We start from the raw sequence: 20682 nt of genomic DNA on the forward strand, positions 1-20682 counted from the left end.
ACGTATGCTTCGTATTAGTGTGTTGTGCGCTATTTCCTCAGATTTTATTCCTTCAGGAAGAGGATTGTCTCTTGCCTGTAGGAAAGCCTGTTTGTTTTACCACAGTTTTACCACTCCTCTCAATCGGACACGATGAGTTCCTAGAAATGCATCGACCCGTGTGACAGGTTCATTGCAGGAGGAGACACTCATGACAGGTGTGTGCAATGTCTGGATCTTAAACATGCCCAGGTGGCGCTTAATGGCCTATCTGACTGTAGTCACTGTGATAGCCTGCATTTGAAAGTTTTGCGCTCTAGACTCACCTGCATTCTGAGGAAAGAAGGCCTCGTTTCTAACCCCCGCCTCTCCATTTCTGCGGTTGCTGAGGTGCCGCACGAGATGGATGCTTGGGGTGACAATTATGAGATCAAGCGCATGGAGAGCGAGCAGACGGAATATTCACCCTTTCTCTCTCTCTCTCTCTCTTTCTCTCCCGTCATCCCGTCATTTTTGTACGTGACGATTTGCAGCCTACTCCAGAAGCTCGCGATGCAATTTCTTTTGGTTGTGGACGGTTTGACGATGACATTTTGTCTACGGCGGCCTCTGATTCTGAGGAACTTATAGGTGATTTGTGTGTCTCTCTCCCTCTGAGCGGACAGGAAAAGTGCACTTCTCCGTCCTATAATGAGCTGTTAGACATGGTTACTCGTGCTGTAAACAAGCTGGGGCTAGATTGGGACAGCGAGCCTGCTCAAACTCAGGTCCAAACTAGCCGCGCCCCAGCCCCGTAGGCCTCCCCCTTTCTTCCAATACCTCCACCACAAGGTTTCGAAGTCTAGGAAGCAGCCTTCTTCGGCATGAATCCCTAGACGTAGGCCTAGGGAGTGCGAGCAACAACCACCTACAGTCCTTTCACGCTCGTCTTCCCTACAGCGCCCCCGTGAGGCACAGTGAAGTGAACCATCACCTATGGAGGCCCCCTCGCTGAGACTGGGGCCCTAGGACGCATCCACCATTTCGTTCATGACGCAGAAGGATAGACCTGGGTCCGACGGCCAAGAGCTCTCGACCCCAGGCCCCCTGAAATAGTTCCTGATTCCATCACTCGTCCTTGGAGGCCTGGCCCTCTCTGTGTATTCACCTCTCTTATTGTGGCCTTCGTGCTCCGACCTTAACCGTTACACCGCATGTTGCGCCTCGGGTGGTTTTGGGCGGGGCTTCCTCGATGAGCAGCATTCCAGACACTCCGCTCCAAGCCCGATCGGACGATGAGTCAGTTCCCGGTTGTAGAGGTTTCCGCCACTCATGTCCAAACCAGAGATTGGTTTGTGACTATCGATCTGAAGGATGCGTACTTCCACATCCAGGTCGTCAAAAGCCACAGGAAGTTCCTCAGGTTCGCTTTCGAGGGCAAAGCGTATCAATACCATGTTCTTCCGTTCGGATTGGCTCTGGCTCCTCGAACGTTCACAAATTATATGGATGCAGCTCTGGCCCCGCTTTGGCTCCAGGGCGTCTGAATTTTAAACTACCTGGATGATTGACTGATATTAGCTCAATCTCAGGACTTGGCAATAGTACATTGAAACTACATCGTACTCAGCCATTTGAGGAGCTTGGGTTTACGCATAAACCTTCAGAAGAGTGTGTTGCTGCCACTCTGGTTCTCCCTGTCTCCTCCGTTGCCTCTGGGACTGGATGCTCTGGCTCAGGAGTGGCACAGGGCCAGGCTTTATGCCTTTCCATCGATTCGATTGCTCTCAGCGGTCCTCCTCAGAGTAAAAGAAGTCAAAGTAAGACATTTGTTGCTGGTGGCCCCGTTTTGGCCCACTCAGATATGCTTTTCAGACCTGGTCAGTCTGTTAGTCGGCCCTCTGCGGGAGGTTCCCCTCAGATCAGATCTGTTGACTCAGGCCCAGTGTATGATTTGGCATCCCCGTCCAGATCTATGGAAGCTGTGGGTTTGGGCCCTGAGCGGGGCGCGCTAATGTATTCTGGACTCTCGGCTGAGATTACAGATACTATCCTTAATTCTAGGGCCCCCTCTACGAGGCGCCTGTATGCTTATAAATGGAGGCTGTTCGCCTCTTGGTGCAGCCAGCGCAACTTGGACTCAGTTCATTGCCCTGTGAGCTCAATATTGGAGTTCCTGCAAAGTCGTTTTTCGGAGGGTGCGGCCCCCGCAACTCTTAAAGTGTACGTGGCGGCTATTTCGGCAGAGCATGTACCAATAGGAGGTGTTTCCATTGGACGTCACCTCCTGGTTTCTCGTTTTCTACAAGGGACGAGACGGCTTAGGCCTTTCCGCCCTGTACGAATTCCCTCTTGGGATTTAGCCACTGTTATGGAAGATCTGGCAGGTCAGCCGTTCGAACCATTAGAATCTGTGTCAGAGAAGTTTTTGACTCTTAAGACAGTTCTTTTGGTGACCCTTTCTTCTCTTAAGAGAATAGGGGACCTGCAGGCTCTTTCTGTTAGCTCCTCCTGTATGGACTTTGCCCCGGGGCTGGTTAAAGTCTTGATGCGTCCCAGGCCCGGATACGTTCCTAAGGTCGTGTCAATCCCTTTTCATTCCCAGCAGGTCGTTTTGGAGGCTTTTTCTCCTCCTGATTCGGAGACTGGGAGTGATGCACGGTCTCTCTGCCTTTGCCTGGTCAGGGCACTGAAGGTCTATGTCGACCGCTCAGCCCAGTAGCGTAGATCAGAGCAATTGTTTGTGTGTTTTGGTCGTATAAACAGAGGGGCTGCTGTCCCCAAACAAAGAATATCTCATTGGGTGATTGAGGCTATCTCGGCGGCTTATGAGGTGTGTGCTACATGTGTTTAACATATCAGATATTGGACAATAGGGGTCTGTTATGTGATACATGTTGTGAGAACTGTGTGAGGAAATCACATAACACTGTTTCAGCCCACTTTCTGTACATTTACGACTCTCTCTCTCCAAACCCCTCTCTGTGTGATCATCAATCCTGTGTGGGTTTTCAGTTAGAGAATGATGGAAGGATGGAATATATGTATATTTATTTATTTATTTATTTATTTTATTATTATTGTTATTATTATTATTTTTTTTATTGATTTTTTGAATGAATTTTTGGTTACACTTTTTTTTAGTAGTTATCTTTAATAGTATACTTTTTATAGTATACTTATATATAAAATGTTAGGTACAATGTACTTGTTAATGTTGTATTGCAAAGCTCTTTTGCTGCTATTGAGGTGGGATACGGGTAAGGTTAGGGTGGTATGGTTAGATTTAAGGTTGGGTTAAGGTCAGTAGCATAATTATAGACATAAAAACAGATGCAATTACAGGCAGGCATTTTTAAGTACAATGTAAAAACATGTATGGTCACAATAAGTATTGTATCATATGATTAATTAAAATGTTAGTACATAGTAGTTAAAGACCCTTAATATAAAGTGAGACCGAACTTTTTAATAAATCCATAATAAATTATAGTCATTATCATTACAAAAGATTTGGAATTAATTAGCTATAATTGTTTATCAAATATAATGAGTTATATTATTTGATTTGATACGTTTATTTGAAGGGAAATGTTAGCGACTGGGACATAATAATATAAACCTGAACTAGGTCATTGTGTTGTGCACATTCTGTTGCTTATGATAACAAAGGCAACTGAGGAGGATTTTGTCTGACCTTCATTTGGGGGAAAAAATAAACAGTGATGAAGTGCAAAACTGAGGTGTTGGTTTCTTTGCAGTCTCACGTTTATAAGAACACTTTCTTGAAGCAGAGACTCCAGTTACTTCTACGCAGTTAGGTTTGATATCTGTCTGATATCTATATCTATATTTTTTTTTCTTTTTTTCTTTTTTCTTTTTTTCTTTTACAAACTAAGAAAAAAAAAAAACGTAAATAAATGGAAAGGATACTGGTAGTTGTATGTCAGAATATTATCCTTTAAGTTTACAGACATTACCTTTAACCCTAAAACACAAACCTAATGCAATGCGTAATTCATAAAACAGGTAAAACACCTGTGAAAAATCAATACAGAAAATTCCTTCATATTAACATAGTAGCAGCAGTGTGTTATTTGTGTAAATCTCATCTTTATACTTCTACTGATTTGTGTTGAGGAATGTCATGGGTGGGAGTTTAAAGAAAGTACAACATCCATGGAACATAAAAGCAGATATTTGGCCTTGTTTTGAAGTGAGACTATTCCATATTCATAATTGAGGTGAAGTTTCTGGGAAAGTAGATTTAAAGTCCCCATGAACAGGAAGTTGCAAACGACTTTTCTCCAGTGTTGTGACGTATTTCCAAGTGAAACGGAATATTGAACAGAGGGCAGGGTTTTACTCTAGCGCTCCTCCTCTCCATCTCTCCTCATAGCAGACTAACGGTTTGAGGGGAGTGGTTAAGCGTTTTCAACCCAAGCCGTCAGAGTCATCAGAAAAGGAACGCCATTCCAGACTGGAAGTAACTTTTCAGATTTTGATTAAAGATTGCCACGGCAAACAATTTTTTTCTGTGTATTAACTTGCACGGATTAATTGTTCACCACAAGACTAGTAATATGCGCTAACAAAGTAATAGGGTCAATTTTGATTTCATGTCGACTTTAAGGTCTGAGAAATCCCTAGGATTTTGAAGTGCATTAAACAAAGAAAGACGGGAAGAGTTGAGTGTTAGAGCAGGTCTTTGTTCTCTTTGAACAGAAGAGCACTCCACGAACCTATATGTTTCACACTCAATTGAATCTTTCTTCCAGATCATTACATACCCATTCATTAGCACAGCAGAACACAGGCCAAAGCCTGGCACAACAGCAAACACAACAGGCCAGTCTGGGAGGCCAGACCGCAAATAACACATTTTATTATCTTTAGTAGGAAACAGACTTTTAGGCTTCTTCTTTAGACTGTAATACTTCCTATTGCAGTATTGCAGGGCTTTTTGTGTGTCTGATTTTAAGAAACACCTGGCACTTTTTTCAAATGAAATGATTTAAAAGAATGCTAAAATATTGTGAAGTAAATATATTGACTGTGATATAGACTGACAACAATTGCTGCACAACATGGTGAAATAACAACAACAACAATAATGTATATTATATAATAATGATAGCAATAATATAATAATTATAATAATTATTAGTAATAGTATGTAAACATAAAAATTAAACTATATCATTTTTTTTATTTGTTAAATAAAATTTGTCTATAAATGTCAAATTTGTTCAAAATCATTTTCATTTCATTGATAAAATCAGCACCAAATGAACTTTTTTTAAGACTTTTATTTATTTTTCAATATTCTTTATTTCCTTCATGTTTTAAAATGAATCCTAACTGCCTTTTTTTGCATTGTGAACCCTGTATAGATATCAAACCAAATACGGTTCTTCTATGGCATGACTGCAAAAACCTGTTTTTGGAACATTTATTTTAGGCTTGATTGATTCACACACACTGGTTTTGCTAATTGATTCATAAAAGGTTTGAGCTCTGAGATCTTCAGCATACAGTTGCTGCACAAAATGCCACCATGGTAGCTGCTGAAGGCTTGAGAGGTGCTAAAGAATGAGAAGAGATTGAATGCATTGACAGAGTTCATTAAGAAAAGAGGGACCCCCTTCTCCCCTTTGAGGCTGTCCCACCACAGCTGTTCTGTCCAGCAGTTCAGAACGAGTCAGTCCTGCGAAATGAACACATTCCTGTGAAGCACGCTCGCGTTACCCAGAGGAACCAGCTGCTTCTGTGCCGTCTATTCCTTCTGATACCAGTTGGAAAACCGAGAATGGAACAGACGAAGACATTTAGAAAATGCCGCCCTACAAGAGCTTCAGAGAAAACACAGCAGATCCTATTCTTGCTGAAGAGAAGCAATGTGATATTTTTTAGTAAATAGACTCTCAGATTAGTCTCATATCAAATATCTTTAAATAAAATTGTGAAGGCAGTGGAATTCCCTTGAGTGAGCATTATTAAAGCCAGCTCTTTTCCAAAAGGAAAATCTCGTAATATCTCTTAAACATCTCATTTGTTTTCCTAGAGCAATGGTTTCTTCGATTTTTCGTAATCTCACATGTGTATCTTATAGTGGTCTGAACAACATCTCAAACATTGCTCAGATTATTTTTGCAATCAGTCTCAGAGATCTCAATATAAACTAACTTTCTAATAACAACTGATCTGACATTCATTTTATGGATCCTTAACTATACTGTACATCAGCAATTGTCCTATTTCTGTCTAAATTGAAATTGTCTACATTCTATGTTTGTATTTGATTTTTATTTTCTTGAAGTCTACCAGGGGTGGTTTCTAGATTTGTATAGTTGCTTTTTACTTTGTATTTTTGTTTTTCTTGACTTTAAAAAAGAAAACTCAAAAAAAAAAGAAATTGCAGTCTTCTATGGTCCTCAATTACTACTGTTCATATCACAGTGTACAGAAGTGCTGAGGAAGCCTCTGGAGCAGGAATTCAAATATGGTAATGGGCGTTTTGTTTCTATAAATGCATTGTAAGCGCTGGACCAATCACAACAGACTGGGCCATCTAACCAATCAGAGCAGAGTAGGCTTGCAGAAAGGAGGGGTTTAGAGAGGACGAATGCTTTATCAAACCATTTCAGACACTGTGAGAAAAGATGTGATGCGCAATGTTTATTATGAGAAAATTAACATTTTTTTTTTTGTTTTTTGAACTTGGATGCATGTAAACCTATCGTAGGAGACCTCCAAAATAAAATGTGCATAATACGGGTACTTTATGATGTCTCAGCACCAAAGAAGAGAAATTCATTAAAATCTGTTAATGATCTTAAAAAAATCTGCTCTATAGCAGACTGTATTTGTGCAGAAGAACATGGAGCAGTATATTTGTGTGGACGTGAGTTGCACCTGCTGTGAACCGGGATCCCTTTGGAGGAGATGATGTAAGGCTAATGGTCAGAGGTCAGCTGTACTTGTGAAGGGGGTAAAGATGAAGGCTCGAGAAGCGGAAACATCATGAGAAATCATTATATCACTCTTAACAGATGGTAAATGCTTGTGCATTCATATATGTGTGTGTCGGTAGGAAAGTTAGTAAAGGATAGTAAAGCATCAAGCAAAAACTTTATTCACCACATCCAGCCACAGCTGGCAGTCGTTTACTAACTGACTCCTTCGACAGCTGTGGTCCTCTGGGAGTGTATTGCTTGGGCTTTTCCTTGAACACCCTATACACTGAGAGCTCATAACCCCTAAACTGCCTCCCACAGCAATCTTTACGACCCCTGTGAGCGCTCGAACTACCTTATAGAATGAATGAAACAAAGATTACACGAAATAGAAAAAACACTTTAAAAGACAGCATTCGTATTTGGAAGCACAGCTGAGATGCTGAAAGATTCTGTTTTCATATTAAATGTGCCCTCCTAATGAAGATATAGTACTGTTCAAGTTCTCTTCCTTTCTTTTATGCTTTTTGTGAAGAAAAATCCCTTTAAAAACGTGCAGAGCTCCCGTTGTTTAAGCCTGCTGTTCAGTCTGTACTTGAAAGCATGTAGAGAACCTTGAACTTCATTATCTCTGAGAGCTCTCTGATTTTTTCCTCAAAGAAACTGAGTTGGTTTTCAGCACACAAAAAGAGAGAAAAAAATCACAAGTGGGAGGGCTGTTGTTCCCTGCCTCTCCAACCTTAATTAAATTCCTCTTCCTCTCATCCTCCCTTCATTAGTTAGCGTGTGACGTAAGCACATGTATGCACTCGTTCACACACATTTTTAATGCATATTTCAAAAAAGAAAATGTTGAAAAAGCCGTATGTAGACATGTATAATACATTTACATTATACATTTAGAAATACAGTAACTAAATTGAATCTAATGAAAGCATGCACTATGCACTTTGGAGGAAGTTGTATACTAAAACACTCTCAGACACTGGCTGCATCCAGTACTCATAAACGAGTAGGCAAAAAGTACCCGGATGACCTACTTCTTCTGACGAGACCCTGAAGTGTGCATATCATGGACACTTTACTATCCCATGAGGCCACGGGAGAGGATTTGTGAGTGGCAGTGAAGCAGCGCAACTGACGCTGGCAGGTCACATGATAATGACAGCATGGTGAATGTAGTCTGACCGGATTACATTGATAGGCTAATACCGTACTACATAACATACTCTTTTAGAGCTTGCAAAGTAAGTACTTTTTCAAAAGAAGTTTCTACTCAAGAGAGTATGCGATTTCGGACGTAGAAACTGTAACAATGTTTTCATCTGAACATCGCCGCTTAATTCATGCAGTTTAACAATAACCATCACCTGCCAAAGGCAGTATGTTAAGCCGCAGCTGTGCACATTTTCCGGTGGATTTGGGAGCGCTTAATGGAAATTACGCACTTTGAGGAAAGACGGAACCATTTGTAATCGTCACAACAAAAGACTGTGCTCAACCTGGATGACCAGTGGAACTGTACACTCATCCTGTAATTGCAGGCTTCCCCGAAGGACTTCAATGCTTTGGCCAAGCCACAAATGAGAGGTTTAAACACTTCAAACATCAAATAAAGAAGGTCTACAAGAGCTTCCATCCAGACTTTTAAAAGACTCTGTGTATTCTGAACATCTCTCTTTAAGTGCTGAGTCCTCAAACTCTCATAGATCATGATATAGGCCTATCAGAGAAATGCCTAATGATTTCCTGAGAAAGGGAAAGCGGAGCCCAATCTCCTGCATATCTATAGTACTAGTTCATGCTTTCATTTTGCATGCTCTTTATTTGTAGAAATTACCTTTGTGCATACTGTGGGATACACACTTTTTGGTAGCACGATAGGCTACGAAATACCAGATGTACGTAAAAGATTACTTTTTTGCGTATAAAAAGGCACGCCAAATAAAAGCATGAACTCATGCTATAGATATGCAGTGCCAGGAGATCGGGTCGGAAATTGTGAACAATGTATCTTTAATCCTCTGCTAGTCTATTTCCAGGCGTATGTCAGATAACAGTCTTTCCACTGACCAGCAAGAATGTTAAGAGGCGAAAGGAAACTTTCTTATTCATGTTGTTACATGTATAGTGGAAAAAAGAAGAAAAAAAAAACATATAATATAATAAATGTTATAATAATACAAAATAAAACAGCATTAAGGTTTGGTTTTAAAATGCAAACATGCACACATAATTGCAAAGCAAAATTCATTATTTATTATTAATGTAATGGTTATTAAGCATTATTTGTTAATTAAAGCATAATTTCCTGTATTAAAATTGAGGTTTACAGTAACTTTAACAGTGCAGGTGAGATTACAGAGAAACCCTGTGTTACTGGCGCCACCTGCTGCATGATTATACAAGAGTATTGGGTGCAGGAGAAATGGACAGGATTAAAGATCTGAGCAACTTTGACAAGGACCAAGGGTCGAATTGTTATGGCAAGCTGACCGAGACAAAGTATCTGTGAAACGGCAAGGCTTGTGGGTTGCATTGGTCAGAATTTACCAACAGTGGTCCGAGGAGGGACAAACCACAAACCGGTGACAGGGTGTTGGGCGCCCAAGGCTGAGTGCCTATGATCTCCGTCAAAAGCACCTACAATGAGTATCATAACTGGACCATGGAGCAGTGGAAGAAGGTCGCCTGGACTGATGAGTCCCGTTTTCTTTTCCATTACGTGTGCTCCATTTACCCGGGGAAGTGATGGCACCATGATGCACTGTGGGACGATGACCAGCCGGTGGAGGGAGTGTGATGCTCTGAGCATGTTCTGCTGGAAACCCTGGATCCGGTCATTCGTGTGGACGTAAATTTGACATGTGGCACCTAAACATTGTTGCAGACCAGCACTCTTCATGACAACGGTGTTCCCTGTTAATCCCCCAGATCTCAATCCAGTTGAACATCTGTGGGAACAAGTTCGATCCACGGTGGCTCCACCTCACAATACACGACTTGAAGGACCAGCTACTAACGTCTTGGTGCCAGAAACCACAGGACACCTTCAGACTGTGCCTTTTGATTTTTATAAAAGAATTCTCCTGCAATAAAAGTGGAAACTTCATCTTTCACTCTCCTCTACTTAAAGGGATAGTTCACCCAAAAATGAAAATTCTGTCATCATTTACAAATCCTCAAGTTGTTCCAACCCTGTATGAGTTTCTTTCTTCTACTGAACACAAAATATATTTTATAGAATGTTGATAAACAGTTGACGGCAGACATTGACTTCCATTGTAGAGGGGAAAAAAAACATTCATCTAAATATTTTATTTTGTGTTTAATAGAAGAGAGAAACTCATACAGGTTTGGAACAAAAGGAGGGTGAGTAAATGATAACAGAATTTTCATTTTTGGGTGAACTATCCTTTTTAGGAGAAATGTAGCTCTAACCACCAGTATGAATTATTGCACTACAACCACAAGGAGGCAGTATCCGACCAAAAATCTCAGCGCTCAGAACATGCCTGGACAGCTGCTGCACAACTACTACCATACAATATTCATTTCACAATAGGCATCAATTTAATGTAGGTATACCTACTCATTTAAAATATGTGATCATTTTAAACCTTTAGCTATAAAGACGATTTGACTTAATTTGTTTGTTTTTATTTTTAAATAAATGTAGCCTATTATTATTTTAACATTTTATTTTATTGACGAACTGAATACACTGACACTGACATATAGCACAAAATGTCCCAGCTCTCAAGAATGGTTTGCATATCTTTCAAAAGACTCCATGGAATTTGACTACATGCCACGACGGTGCACATCAGGTATGTGACAACCCGATGTCTTGCGGCTGAAGTTCGCAGGAGGAGCCCGTTTACCGTGAAGCAGCGCGTTCACGTGCATATCATTTGCATATTGACAATAAATAACACGGAGCAGTAAACAGGTCTTCTCGTCCATTCCACGTTTGCGTTTACAGGTCAGCGGCTGATAAAGCTTATGGGTGTAAGAAGGTAAGACGTACTGGGACCACGCCTTGCCATAATAAAGAGGGTACACAAGTGAGAGCCACAGGGGTGATCAGAGAGGCAGATAAACTCCTCCAACCTCTTTCACCACAGACACTCTCAGCCAGAAAACAAGTGAACTGATCACATCAAAATGTCTCCAACAGATTGTCAGTCATAGCCAACCATGCCCTACATTTGAGCTAAATTAAAGATGATTTATAAGGTTTACTTTGTAAAATGTAAAACAGGCACGTCTGGCCTTCCACACGCTATTATAAATAAAGATTCCTGAATGGTTCTTTGCAGCACCTTTGGTTCAGGAAAGATCCCTTTTCACTCTTTTAGGTTCTCAAGTTGGCTAGAAAAAGGTCTTGATGTTATACGTTACAGTTTCTTCAGATAGGCTAGGTCTTGGTTCTTTAAACACCACCAGTAAGCGATTGTTTCATATAACTAGAACTTTTCGTGGATTTTTCTTCCCCAAGACTGTTTTTGGTTTTAATTTGAACATTTATTTTTAAGAGTGTAGATCTCTGTGTCATTTCCTAACTGACTCTTTAAAAAAAAACTTCAGTCACATTAAATAATAGGCTATAATGTAAGCTACATATAACTGACATTTATCAGAATTAAAACGATAAAGGTTATTTATATTTATAGGTGTTTAAGCTATATTTAGGCCTTTTGTAAAGTAGTGAAGCATGTTTTTTTAATGCACCAAGAAAACATGCATAGCCTACTTTACTATAACTCAAAAAATGTGAGTAGCTACAAGCAACGTGGATGTTAAAGTCATTTCAACTTAAATTACATTAAACTGACTAAAAAAAATGAGTCTGGTATAATTTATTTTAAAAAACGAAAATTGCTTAACTTATTTTGATGAGTTAAAGCAATGTAAAAAACGCATGTTGTCATAACTTATTGATCATATATATATATATATATATATATATTTTTTTTTTTTTACAGTGTACAGCTCTATACTTCACAGCTAAAATCCCAAAAGCTGAAGTTAGGAGACGTTAGGGCGAGAGGCGGAGAGGAGTCTTTGCTTCGCCCTCAGGGCTGGAGGGAGAGAGAGAGAGAGAAAGAAAAAGCAGAAGCGAGGAGCCAATAGGAGCCAAGCGTCCACCCATGTGCCCTATAATTCAGAGTTTCTCATACCAGATTCCTGCCATTACCTTCAGTTCTTCAACCGAGGGAGTTAGAGAAAGCTGCTCATCGAGGATTGTGTTACAGGCATCGTCCTGATCGAAACGTCTGCATGACTCGTTCAAGTCTGCCCTGGAAATAAAGTGGACGACCCTTGTTTTATTTCCCCTAAAGGATGAGTGGACCGACATATGACAGGAAGATACCCGGTATTTCAACCGATCTTTCGAACTCTATGAGTTGCCATCCGACTTCTAAGGACTCTCCGACTCTTCCAGAGTCCTCGGCTACAGATATGGGTTATTACAGCAGCCATCACGAATACTACCAGAGTCCTCCATACTCTCAACAGATGAATTCATATCACCAGTTTAATCTGTCTGGGATGGGGGCATCAGCCGGACCTTACCCCACCAAGACAGAGTATCCTTACAGCAATACTTACAGACAATACGGACATTACAGCAGAGACCTGCAGACGCCACCACAAAGCGCGGGTGAGATATTACATTCAGAAAATATGCCAGAGGTAGGCTATATGCCTATACATCTACAAATTGTCTGGATTTGGCTTCTTTATATCGGGTTAAATAATACTTTTCTAGAGATTATAAAATTGTGTTTGTGAGCGGCTCGAGAAACGCAAGTTCGCGTTTCTCTTGAGAAAAAGAAATCGGCTATTATAGCCTAAATAATTCTCTTGTTTGGTTGTTTTTACTCTGTATAATTATCCCATTGAAGAATTGACGTAGTTCAAATAAAATATACTTAAGAAGGGTAGAAAGTTGCCTCTTTATCACAACAGACTTGCGGTCGCTGTAAAACAATTAGCCAATGACATTTTTATTGCGACTGTAACACGATTAATCATTATTACTCGCTGCTCCGGCAATAGATGTCATCATATATTTTATTGTCGGTGTTGGCCTATATTACATTATACAGCCATTCATTGAAGATGTTTTAACTAGACTATAGTCCGTTTGTGCTCACATTTTGCGTTTGATACTGCCTACCAGAGCTAGAATACTACATGTATCAGTTTACTCATGTCGCTTATTTAATTTTAAAGAAGCATAGGCTTACTTGTTTAACGATTTAACGAGAATGTTTTGGGTTTTAGTCCCAAAAATGAAACCAATCAGTTTTCGGTTTTCTTTTAGGTCCTGAAATGATCCTACTTTGAGATAACGTGATCTGTCATTTTATTCTTTCCAGTCAAAGAGGAACCTGAGACTGAAGTTCGGATGGTAAACGGAAAACCCAAGAAAATCCGCAAGCCGCGCACCATTTACTCGAGTTACCAGCTCGCCGCGCTGCAGCGCCGCTTCCAGAAGGCGCAATATCTGGCGCTGCCGGAGCGCGCGGAACTCGCCGCACAGCTGGGGCTCACGCAGACACAGGTAACACTGCAGCTCACATTCACTTATAATACTGTTAACATAATTACTCGTCTGACACTTGACATTGTGTTAACGGCTTAAAGCGATTTCTTGCACTTCAATCGCTGACACTGAGCACACTGAGATAAGGATAAGCAGCAGTCTTATCAGGTCATAAAAGATGTGTGGAAATGTTATTACTCGTTCTTTTTTTTACCATCATAATTAATTAAGTAATAATTGTTTAAAATTCATCTGTAATGTTTTATAACACCAACAAAAACAACAACAATTTGTTTTTGTTTTTTACCACAATTTGTCGCTATGGAAAGGCTTTTAAAAATTGACGGCTTACCCATAAAAGCTAATCATATGGCCAATTTTTAGACTGTAAAAAAATTATTTCATCATTATTAATAACATCTTTGTTTCTATCCGTTATTGTTTGTAATTTTAAACGTTGGTAATCTAACTCAAAGTCAGTGTGCAAATTATGTAATAATGTAAATAAGTTTAGCCTTATAAAGGATTTTAAAGATTTATGCAGACTAAAGATAGGCCAACTTTTCGGGGCGCAGTCTGTCGAGGTAATCGTCACACAATACTTTTAAACACTAAAGTGTTTGTCATATATTATTGATTTGTAAATCTATAGTTACCTAATACATAAAAATATCAAAAATGATCAAAAGCACATGAGCAACTGTTTTTATGGTTCCTTCGACTTCCGTTTGGTGTGCCTATAATCGAAACGCCAAAATACGTGCTTTGACTTGTAACTCTATTTTATTACACTGAAATGAAACCATGTTGTCTTGTATGGAAATAAAATAGCCTATAGGTCTTAATTTACCAAGATCCCTTTGTGGGGGGTTGAACTTCAAACTTTTATCTGACCCCTATAAATTTAGCATAGCCTATCGCTTTTCGCTTAAAAAAAATGTAAGCATTTCAATTTAAATTATTCGTTTTTAAATTATTAATGGGTTAGTATTGTTTACAATGTCCAAAAGAAAACTGACGCGAAAGTCGTTTTTCTTTTCTTTTTGAACAGGTCAAAATCTGGTTCCAGAACCGGAGATCCAAGTTCAAGAAACTTTACAAGAACGGCGAGGTTCCGCTGGATCACAGCCCGAACGCCAGCGACTCCATGGCCTGCAACTCCCCTCCATCCCCGGCTGTTTGGGACAGTAACGCGCACACTAGCCAGGTCAACCGGGGCCAGATCCCCCAGCCACCCCTCAGTTCCACACCCCCCTACATGGAAGATTACAGCAATCACTGGTACCAGCAGGGATCACATTTACAGCATCCAGTGCACCACCCAGGACCAGCAACGAGCGCGGGGGCCGTGTATTAACAGACATTGATGGAAGAGTTTCATATAAGAGTTGGAAAGACTTTTGAAAAACTCCACAGAAATAAGCTGAAAGATGCTCCGCGAGTATCTGGGGGAACGACACACTTGTGGTGGCATTTTGTGGACTGTTTAAACGCATATCTGTTGATATGAATGCTTTGTGTTGAAATATCAGTAGCCTATAATAATAACAACGATGTTTCAATGTGTCCCGGCTACTCAGACCTATTTCACATGCACATAGGTGTAGGTTAAACCATGTAAAGGAAGTTTAGAGTGGTTTTAAGTTATTATGTTTTATGACTTCCTTTGTTTTCATGTTTTGTTCACTGATGGATGAATATTAAAAAGTACGTTTTAAAGAATGATTAAACCCCAATTGTGTAGCCTATATAGTTATCAGTCACGCCACCCACAATGTGGGCTGGTGCGGCGCGAGCGTCAGAGACTCAGGACATAAGTTATAAAGACTTGTACAAAATGTTGAAAGCTGTACATATGTGTTTAAATAAAACAGAACCACTAAATTCGTGTCACTTCGAAAGATTACACGGTGGTGCTCGAACCATTTTTATATTCCTGTAAGTAGTTTTATTGTTATTCTGTCAAGCTGAATAAATGAGAATTGAAAATATTTCCTATTTTACTACTACTTTCATTTAATGCCACAGCTTACCCTGATAATATGTTACAACAAAAAAAAAAAAAAAAAAATCTGCCATTGTGCACACATTTGATCTATTCTGTTTTAAATGATTTACAAATATGCAGTGATATCCCTTTGTTCCGGCTCTCAGGAAAGGGTTAAGTCAGACAGATGTTATTTTGTGATGTGTTTGCATGCATCAGCCTGGTAGGTCTGCGTGCAAAGAAGCTGTAGGAGGCGACAGGCGAGCAGACATGTTGGAGTCACTGGTTTTTATTAGTATTCTGTTGGCAGATAACAAGATAGACTACAGCGAAGAAGGGGGTGACTACTGAAGTAAAGCCTTGCGCTTTAGGGATAGTCGGTCACAACAAGAATAGACAGGGCAAACAAAGGCATCAAACGTAGGCCTAGAAAAACCCCATGAGGTTTACAGGTAGATATGCAAATGAGTACAGCTCGATGGTATTTCAAAGCGGCATTTAACCTGTTCCCTCCCAGATTCCACCTTCCCGCGGTTTTTAATAGACCTTATTCAGAGCAGCGTCATGACAGGTATTAGCGAGGCTGCGCAGCTTTTTCCACAGCTCACATTGTCTGTTTTTTGTTGTTGTTGTTGTTGTCGTCGTTTTTTGTCTACTGAAATTCTCGGAAAGATATGTTCGTGTTTCATCAGCATAATAATCCAAAAACACATTGAATAACAGTACGTCCCACTGAAGACTGGTATGTCTATCCCTCAGAGTCTCATTCCCGTTAAAAAAAGATGGCGCTGCTGTGAATAAGGTCTATAGGCCTATGCCTTTCTGTAGCCTAATGTAGACCTATTAACGTGGAAAAAACACATATCAGATAGGGTAACATGGGGGAAGATGAACAGTGATAAGAACAATGTGCATTTAGGACTACTTTTAAATGGTAACATATTTAGATATAGGCTAGGCCTAAGTTTAGCATGTGCAGGATGATGATGCATCAGCCAATTATAGGAAATAAATAGAAACATTTGCTAATTTAGTTTTTAGGCTATATAACAAAATGTGAAATTATAATAATTAAAAATAGCGCAGCCATTCATCAAAAGTAGCCTACTAAGATGAGATTTAGTGTCATCCATAGTCATGAGAAAAAGTTAAGGTGCGTGTGTGCTATATTTATAGACTTGCAGTTCATGTATATTCAAACCTAATTGATTTTTTTTATATATATGGAAATATAAAACTTTAATAGCCTATTTTACGAATTTGATCTACTCAAAGATCCACGTGCTAAGCAAAGCAATAGCATGCGTCCATGTTTTATATTTAGTTTATTTTACGCATTTGCCTCTGGGGAGAAAATGTATAGGCTATAGGCTATTGTCGTTTTAACAACTTTATAATATGTTAGATGATCTATAACAGGCGACGGGAGACACTGCAATTCAGAATCAGAGTTGTCGGATTTACAACAAGTAAATTCAGCCACTTCTCTCAAAAGACATGAAAGTAAGGTTTCAGGTGAACTGGGAAATGAACTGATTAAACTTTATAATTAAATAATCTATGTGTAGCCTATGTGATTTCAATAAACACATCGTCAAATTATATGCTTATAAGGATTTTTACTGCCGCTTCCATAGACATCATCAGTGTGTATTTTTTTGCTAGTAGGCTACTATGTGTATTTAAAGATCAGAAACATAAAATAAACATTAATCATTAGGCTATATGGTTGAAAACACTGAAAAGTTGTGATATGGATACAACACTGCGAATTTAGCTGTTGATGACGTGCCGCTGTGAGGTAAATTCATTAACACACCTATGTGATCGTATCAATGTCATTTTTTAGTCTTTGGAAGCAGCATTTCAAATCTATTTGGCTCAGAAAACGGAGGGGGCACGTGTCCCATCGGTTTCTATGGGCATATAATGCCTCTGGCAACAACTTGGCTAATTCAACTGTGAAAGGTTCGCGAGGTCTCAGGTCCGTCTGCCATAGGTTGGTGTGTTTCTGGTGGTCTGGAGTTTACCAGCATCAGATGTTTTCTGGAAGAATTTAATTCCTGTAAGTCCTACTGAAAACATGTGTTGTTGATGTTTATTCAAGGAAATTGGACAGATATCGTCCAGTTGCCAAAACACCAGGAGAAATTAGGTGTGAAAAAAATAGTATCCGTCATAAGGCTTTGATAGAAACTTTTCGCGTGTCAAAAATCAGATGTAGCCTAATAATATAATTAAAACGTAAAAATAGACCATGGTCATTTTATGCGCTTTAAAATGAACTCATAACTGACCATAAAAGTTTTGTGTAACACTTTATAGTAACTTTCAAATTCAAAACAAACATGATCAAATCAGTTCATGCATGCAGGCCTAAATTCATTTATGAATAGCCTAAAAATGAAAATGCAGGAAGCAAGGTTTTAAGACAATTCTAGGCTATTGTAATGTATCCTACATTAATGAACTGTTAACCATAATTCAATAATGTTTGCTAATGTTTTAAAGATATTATAAAGTGTTACAATTTGACTAAAAGTTCGAAGATCGAGACTACAAAGACGCCGTCCTGTATTTCTTATGCGCATAATTAATTTCACGGGAAGCATGATTCATTCGTCATTCTCTGTGCTTTATTGTCATTTCATTATAATTAAAAACAGAAAAAAAAAACTTCAAATAAATTGTAATTGTTAGGTGTTGTCTGAACACCTTGTGCTTGTCTGGTAAAAGGGACGGTCTCCTAAATATGTGATGGAACAATTATTAAAAAATCTCGACGCATTGTTTCATGTGTAAAACAGAGAACATACTGAACTCACGTTTGAAAGGACGCAAAACCATAATTTGAACCAAAGAAACCATTAAATAATCTGGTTTCGTTTCATGCACAAATCATAAGCCTAGCCGCTAATGCTGAAGCTCTATTGGAGTCCTAAACAGACCAACATTCAATATTGAAATATAGGCCTATTCTCTGATATTAATTTATTCATCAGTGGGAATGTCTTTTCTTCTTTAATCAGTTTTTTTTTATGGTAGGCCTATAGTTTTTTCCCCCTTTTTTATTTTTAATCGTGTTTATGGTTGGTTATTAAACATTCTCCATTCTCCAAACCATTCTCCAGGGAATTTGAATATGTACATGGATAATGTGCATGTGACCACTCACATCATGGCAAATGGTATTGCTTTAGAACTAAATATTGGGACAAGCCAAATAGTTACTAAAATAACTCCAGTACGAAATGTTTCACATAGAACTTTCCACTCAGTTAAACAGCAACAGTTATAGCTTTAGTATAAGAAGCAGAAACAGTCCATCTGTGCTGCAAATCTTGCCCAATGAAACTCATAGGTGGATGTGGATGCTGACAGAACAAAAACAGAAGCAAAACAAAAAAACGTGAGTGGCCACAGTAGTTAGATGAATGTCATGACAGTTAATTCAGTTAATTAAGATGGTTGGCTGGTTGGTTGGTCAACTCTGAGTCATTTCTGGGCATTTCATAGCTGTGGAATTAGTCATGTAGATCTTATAATACCCGCCTCAGTGTAGCATGTGATTGGGTTACTATTCTACCTCCAATAGAGAAGAAAGAGTCATATTCACACCTAAAACCTGTCAGGCCACTTAGTTCCCTTTAAAACATGATAATCCCGTCATCTGTGTACAATGGCCATAGCTCAAACCCTAAGACATTTTATCCCCTCTAATGTGTTTACCACTTTCATCTGAGGTAGTTATGCCATAGGGTCCATAAAGAAACGGCTGCTATCTGTTTGATACAATATTTGCAGTTGAAGTTGGGCCGTATGTAACATATCTGTTTTCCGTTGGGCTTGTTCGTGGTGTGTGGCCCTTCAATTACAGGCTAGGATCTAGATGGCGTCGTCTTGGGACACATCGCTCACTCAGAGAAACCCAAAAGCTGGGTGTGTGGGCTGACATGGTCACCTCGACGGCCCTGTGCGCTCCGTCCATGCCTGAACTGTTGAACTTGAACATGATACTAAGATTCAATGCACCGCAACACCTAAATAAAGATAGGCAGGGCCAATCTTTACGTGTTTGACGAGAAACCGTATCCAAAAAATGGCACCGGAGGCCTCTGGGGTGGTTGAACAGGAGGTCAGCTGCGGTTGGGACATGCATATGTTGCCATGTAAAGACAGAGGGCAGCTGCCTGACACCCGCTCAAAGCTCGAGTCCGCAGGCATCACTCAGCAGCATCGTTCTGCTCCAAATGTAAATACCATCAAATGAGAGAGGTTTTCTTGACAGCTGTGAACCACTGAACTCTCTCTCACCCCAGAAACCGGGGACGATTTCGGGAACCGCTTTCATCCTTGTCCTTCAAATCTCCTCCAGGCCTCTGAATCCATTCGGAATTAGATGCGTTTCGATGTGCCACGCTATTAAAACTCATCAGGCACCTCCGAGTGCTGGAAATCTCTTGAACTTCTATCAGTCCATCTCATCCCCTTTTACTCCCATCACCCTTTAGCGCTCTCCCAAATCAGCTTCCCACGTAATTGCCCTGTTTGAAAGCCCCTTTTCTCTGCTCGTCCGACTTGAGCACCCATTATTCTAATCTCGAGATGTAAAATTGCCCATAATTTCCCTTGTGAGAGAGCAAGCTACTTCATTCAAAAACACTTGTCTTCTCTTCCCATGACTGTCATCTGAACAGAGCAACATAAACTCCACAAATCAAACTCAGGGACGGGAGTATATAAAGAGGGGCACGTTAAAATCATTCCATAATTTTAGGAACATTAAGTGCAGAGAGATGGTTTCCAGGTACACAAGTTTCTCAGTGTGGTTTGCTACCTGTCGAGAGAGAGGAGGTAAGTGACTGCGCTAGGTTTCTTGTTTCGCTGAGATGAGCACGGTTTAGGAAATAACAGACTGTGGGACTCGTTGCATGGAAATCTCCCACATATGTTGCAGAAGCTCATAAATGTGTAGGCCTGTTATTGTACTTGATATTAAGGGTTTCATGCAGGAAAAGGTTTGTCTATTTCGAACTTCTGTTGTTTGCATGTGGCAGGCATTATTTTATATTATAATACTTCATAGAATAAATTTAATTGACATTATTGCAGTTAAAAACAGATTTATTTCATGCTGAAAGAGCCCCACCGCATGCTGAACTGCGTCTAAAGATCTTGAAATGACAGAGATGCTTTGTAATATGCCTGTTTAAACAAGGCTGTTT

At 39.7% G+C, this 20682-nt stretch overlaps 1 protein-coding gene across 1 annotated transcript; it reads left to right on the forward strand.

The window, feature by feature from the left end:
• The first annotated feature begins 12106 nt into the window (after positions 1 to 12106).
• Positions 12107 to 15459, forward strand: dlx3b (distal-less homeobox 3b). Its single transcript, XM_079850931.1, has 3 exons — positions 12107 to 12582; positions 13304 to 13488; positions 14522 to 15459. Exons 1-3 carry the CDS (start codon positions 12261 to 12263, stop codon positions 14825 to 14827), a joined length of 813 nt encoding a protein of 270 aa, XP_079707057.1. The 5' UTR covers positions 12107 to 12260; the 3' UTR covers positions 14828 to 15459.
• Positions 15460 to 20682: the final 5223 nt, after the last annotated feature.

The sequence above is a fragment of the Squalius cephalus genome, assembly GCF_949319135.1.
Source record: "Squalius cephalus genome assembly, chromosome: 19".
NCBI lineage: Eukaryota > Metazoa > Chordata > Actinopteri > Cypriniformes > Leuciscidae > Squalius > Squalius cephalus.

What these genes read in the sequence shown, in the direction of transcription:
- dlx3b (XM_079850931.1), top strand. Translation starts at nt 12,261, where the DNA reads ATGAGTGGACCGACATATGACAGGAAGATACCCGGTATTTCAACCGAT. An exon ending in GACGCCACCACAAAGCGCGG is followed by an intron (nt 12,583 to 13,303) that starts GTGAGATATTAC and finishes TATTCTTTCCAG; the next exon opens with TCAAAGAGGAACCTGAGACT. An exon ending in TGGGGCTCACGCAGACACAG is followed by an intron (nt 13,489 to 14,521) that starts GTAACACTGCAG and finishes CTTTTTGAACAG; the next exon opens with GTCAAAATCTGGTTCCAGAA.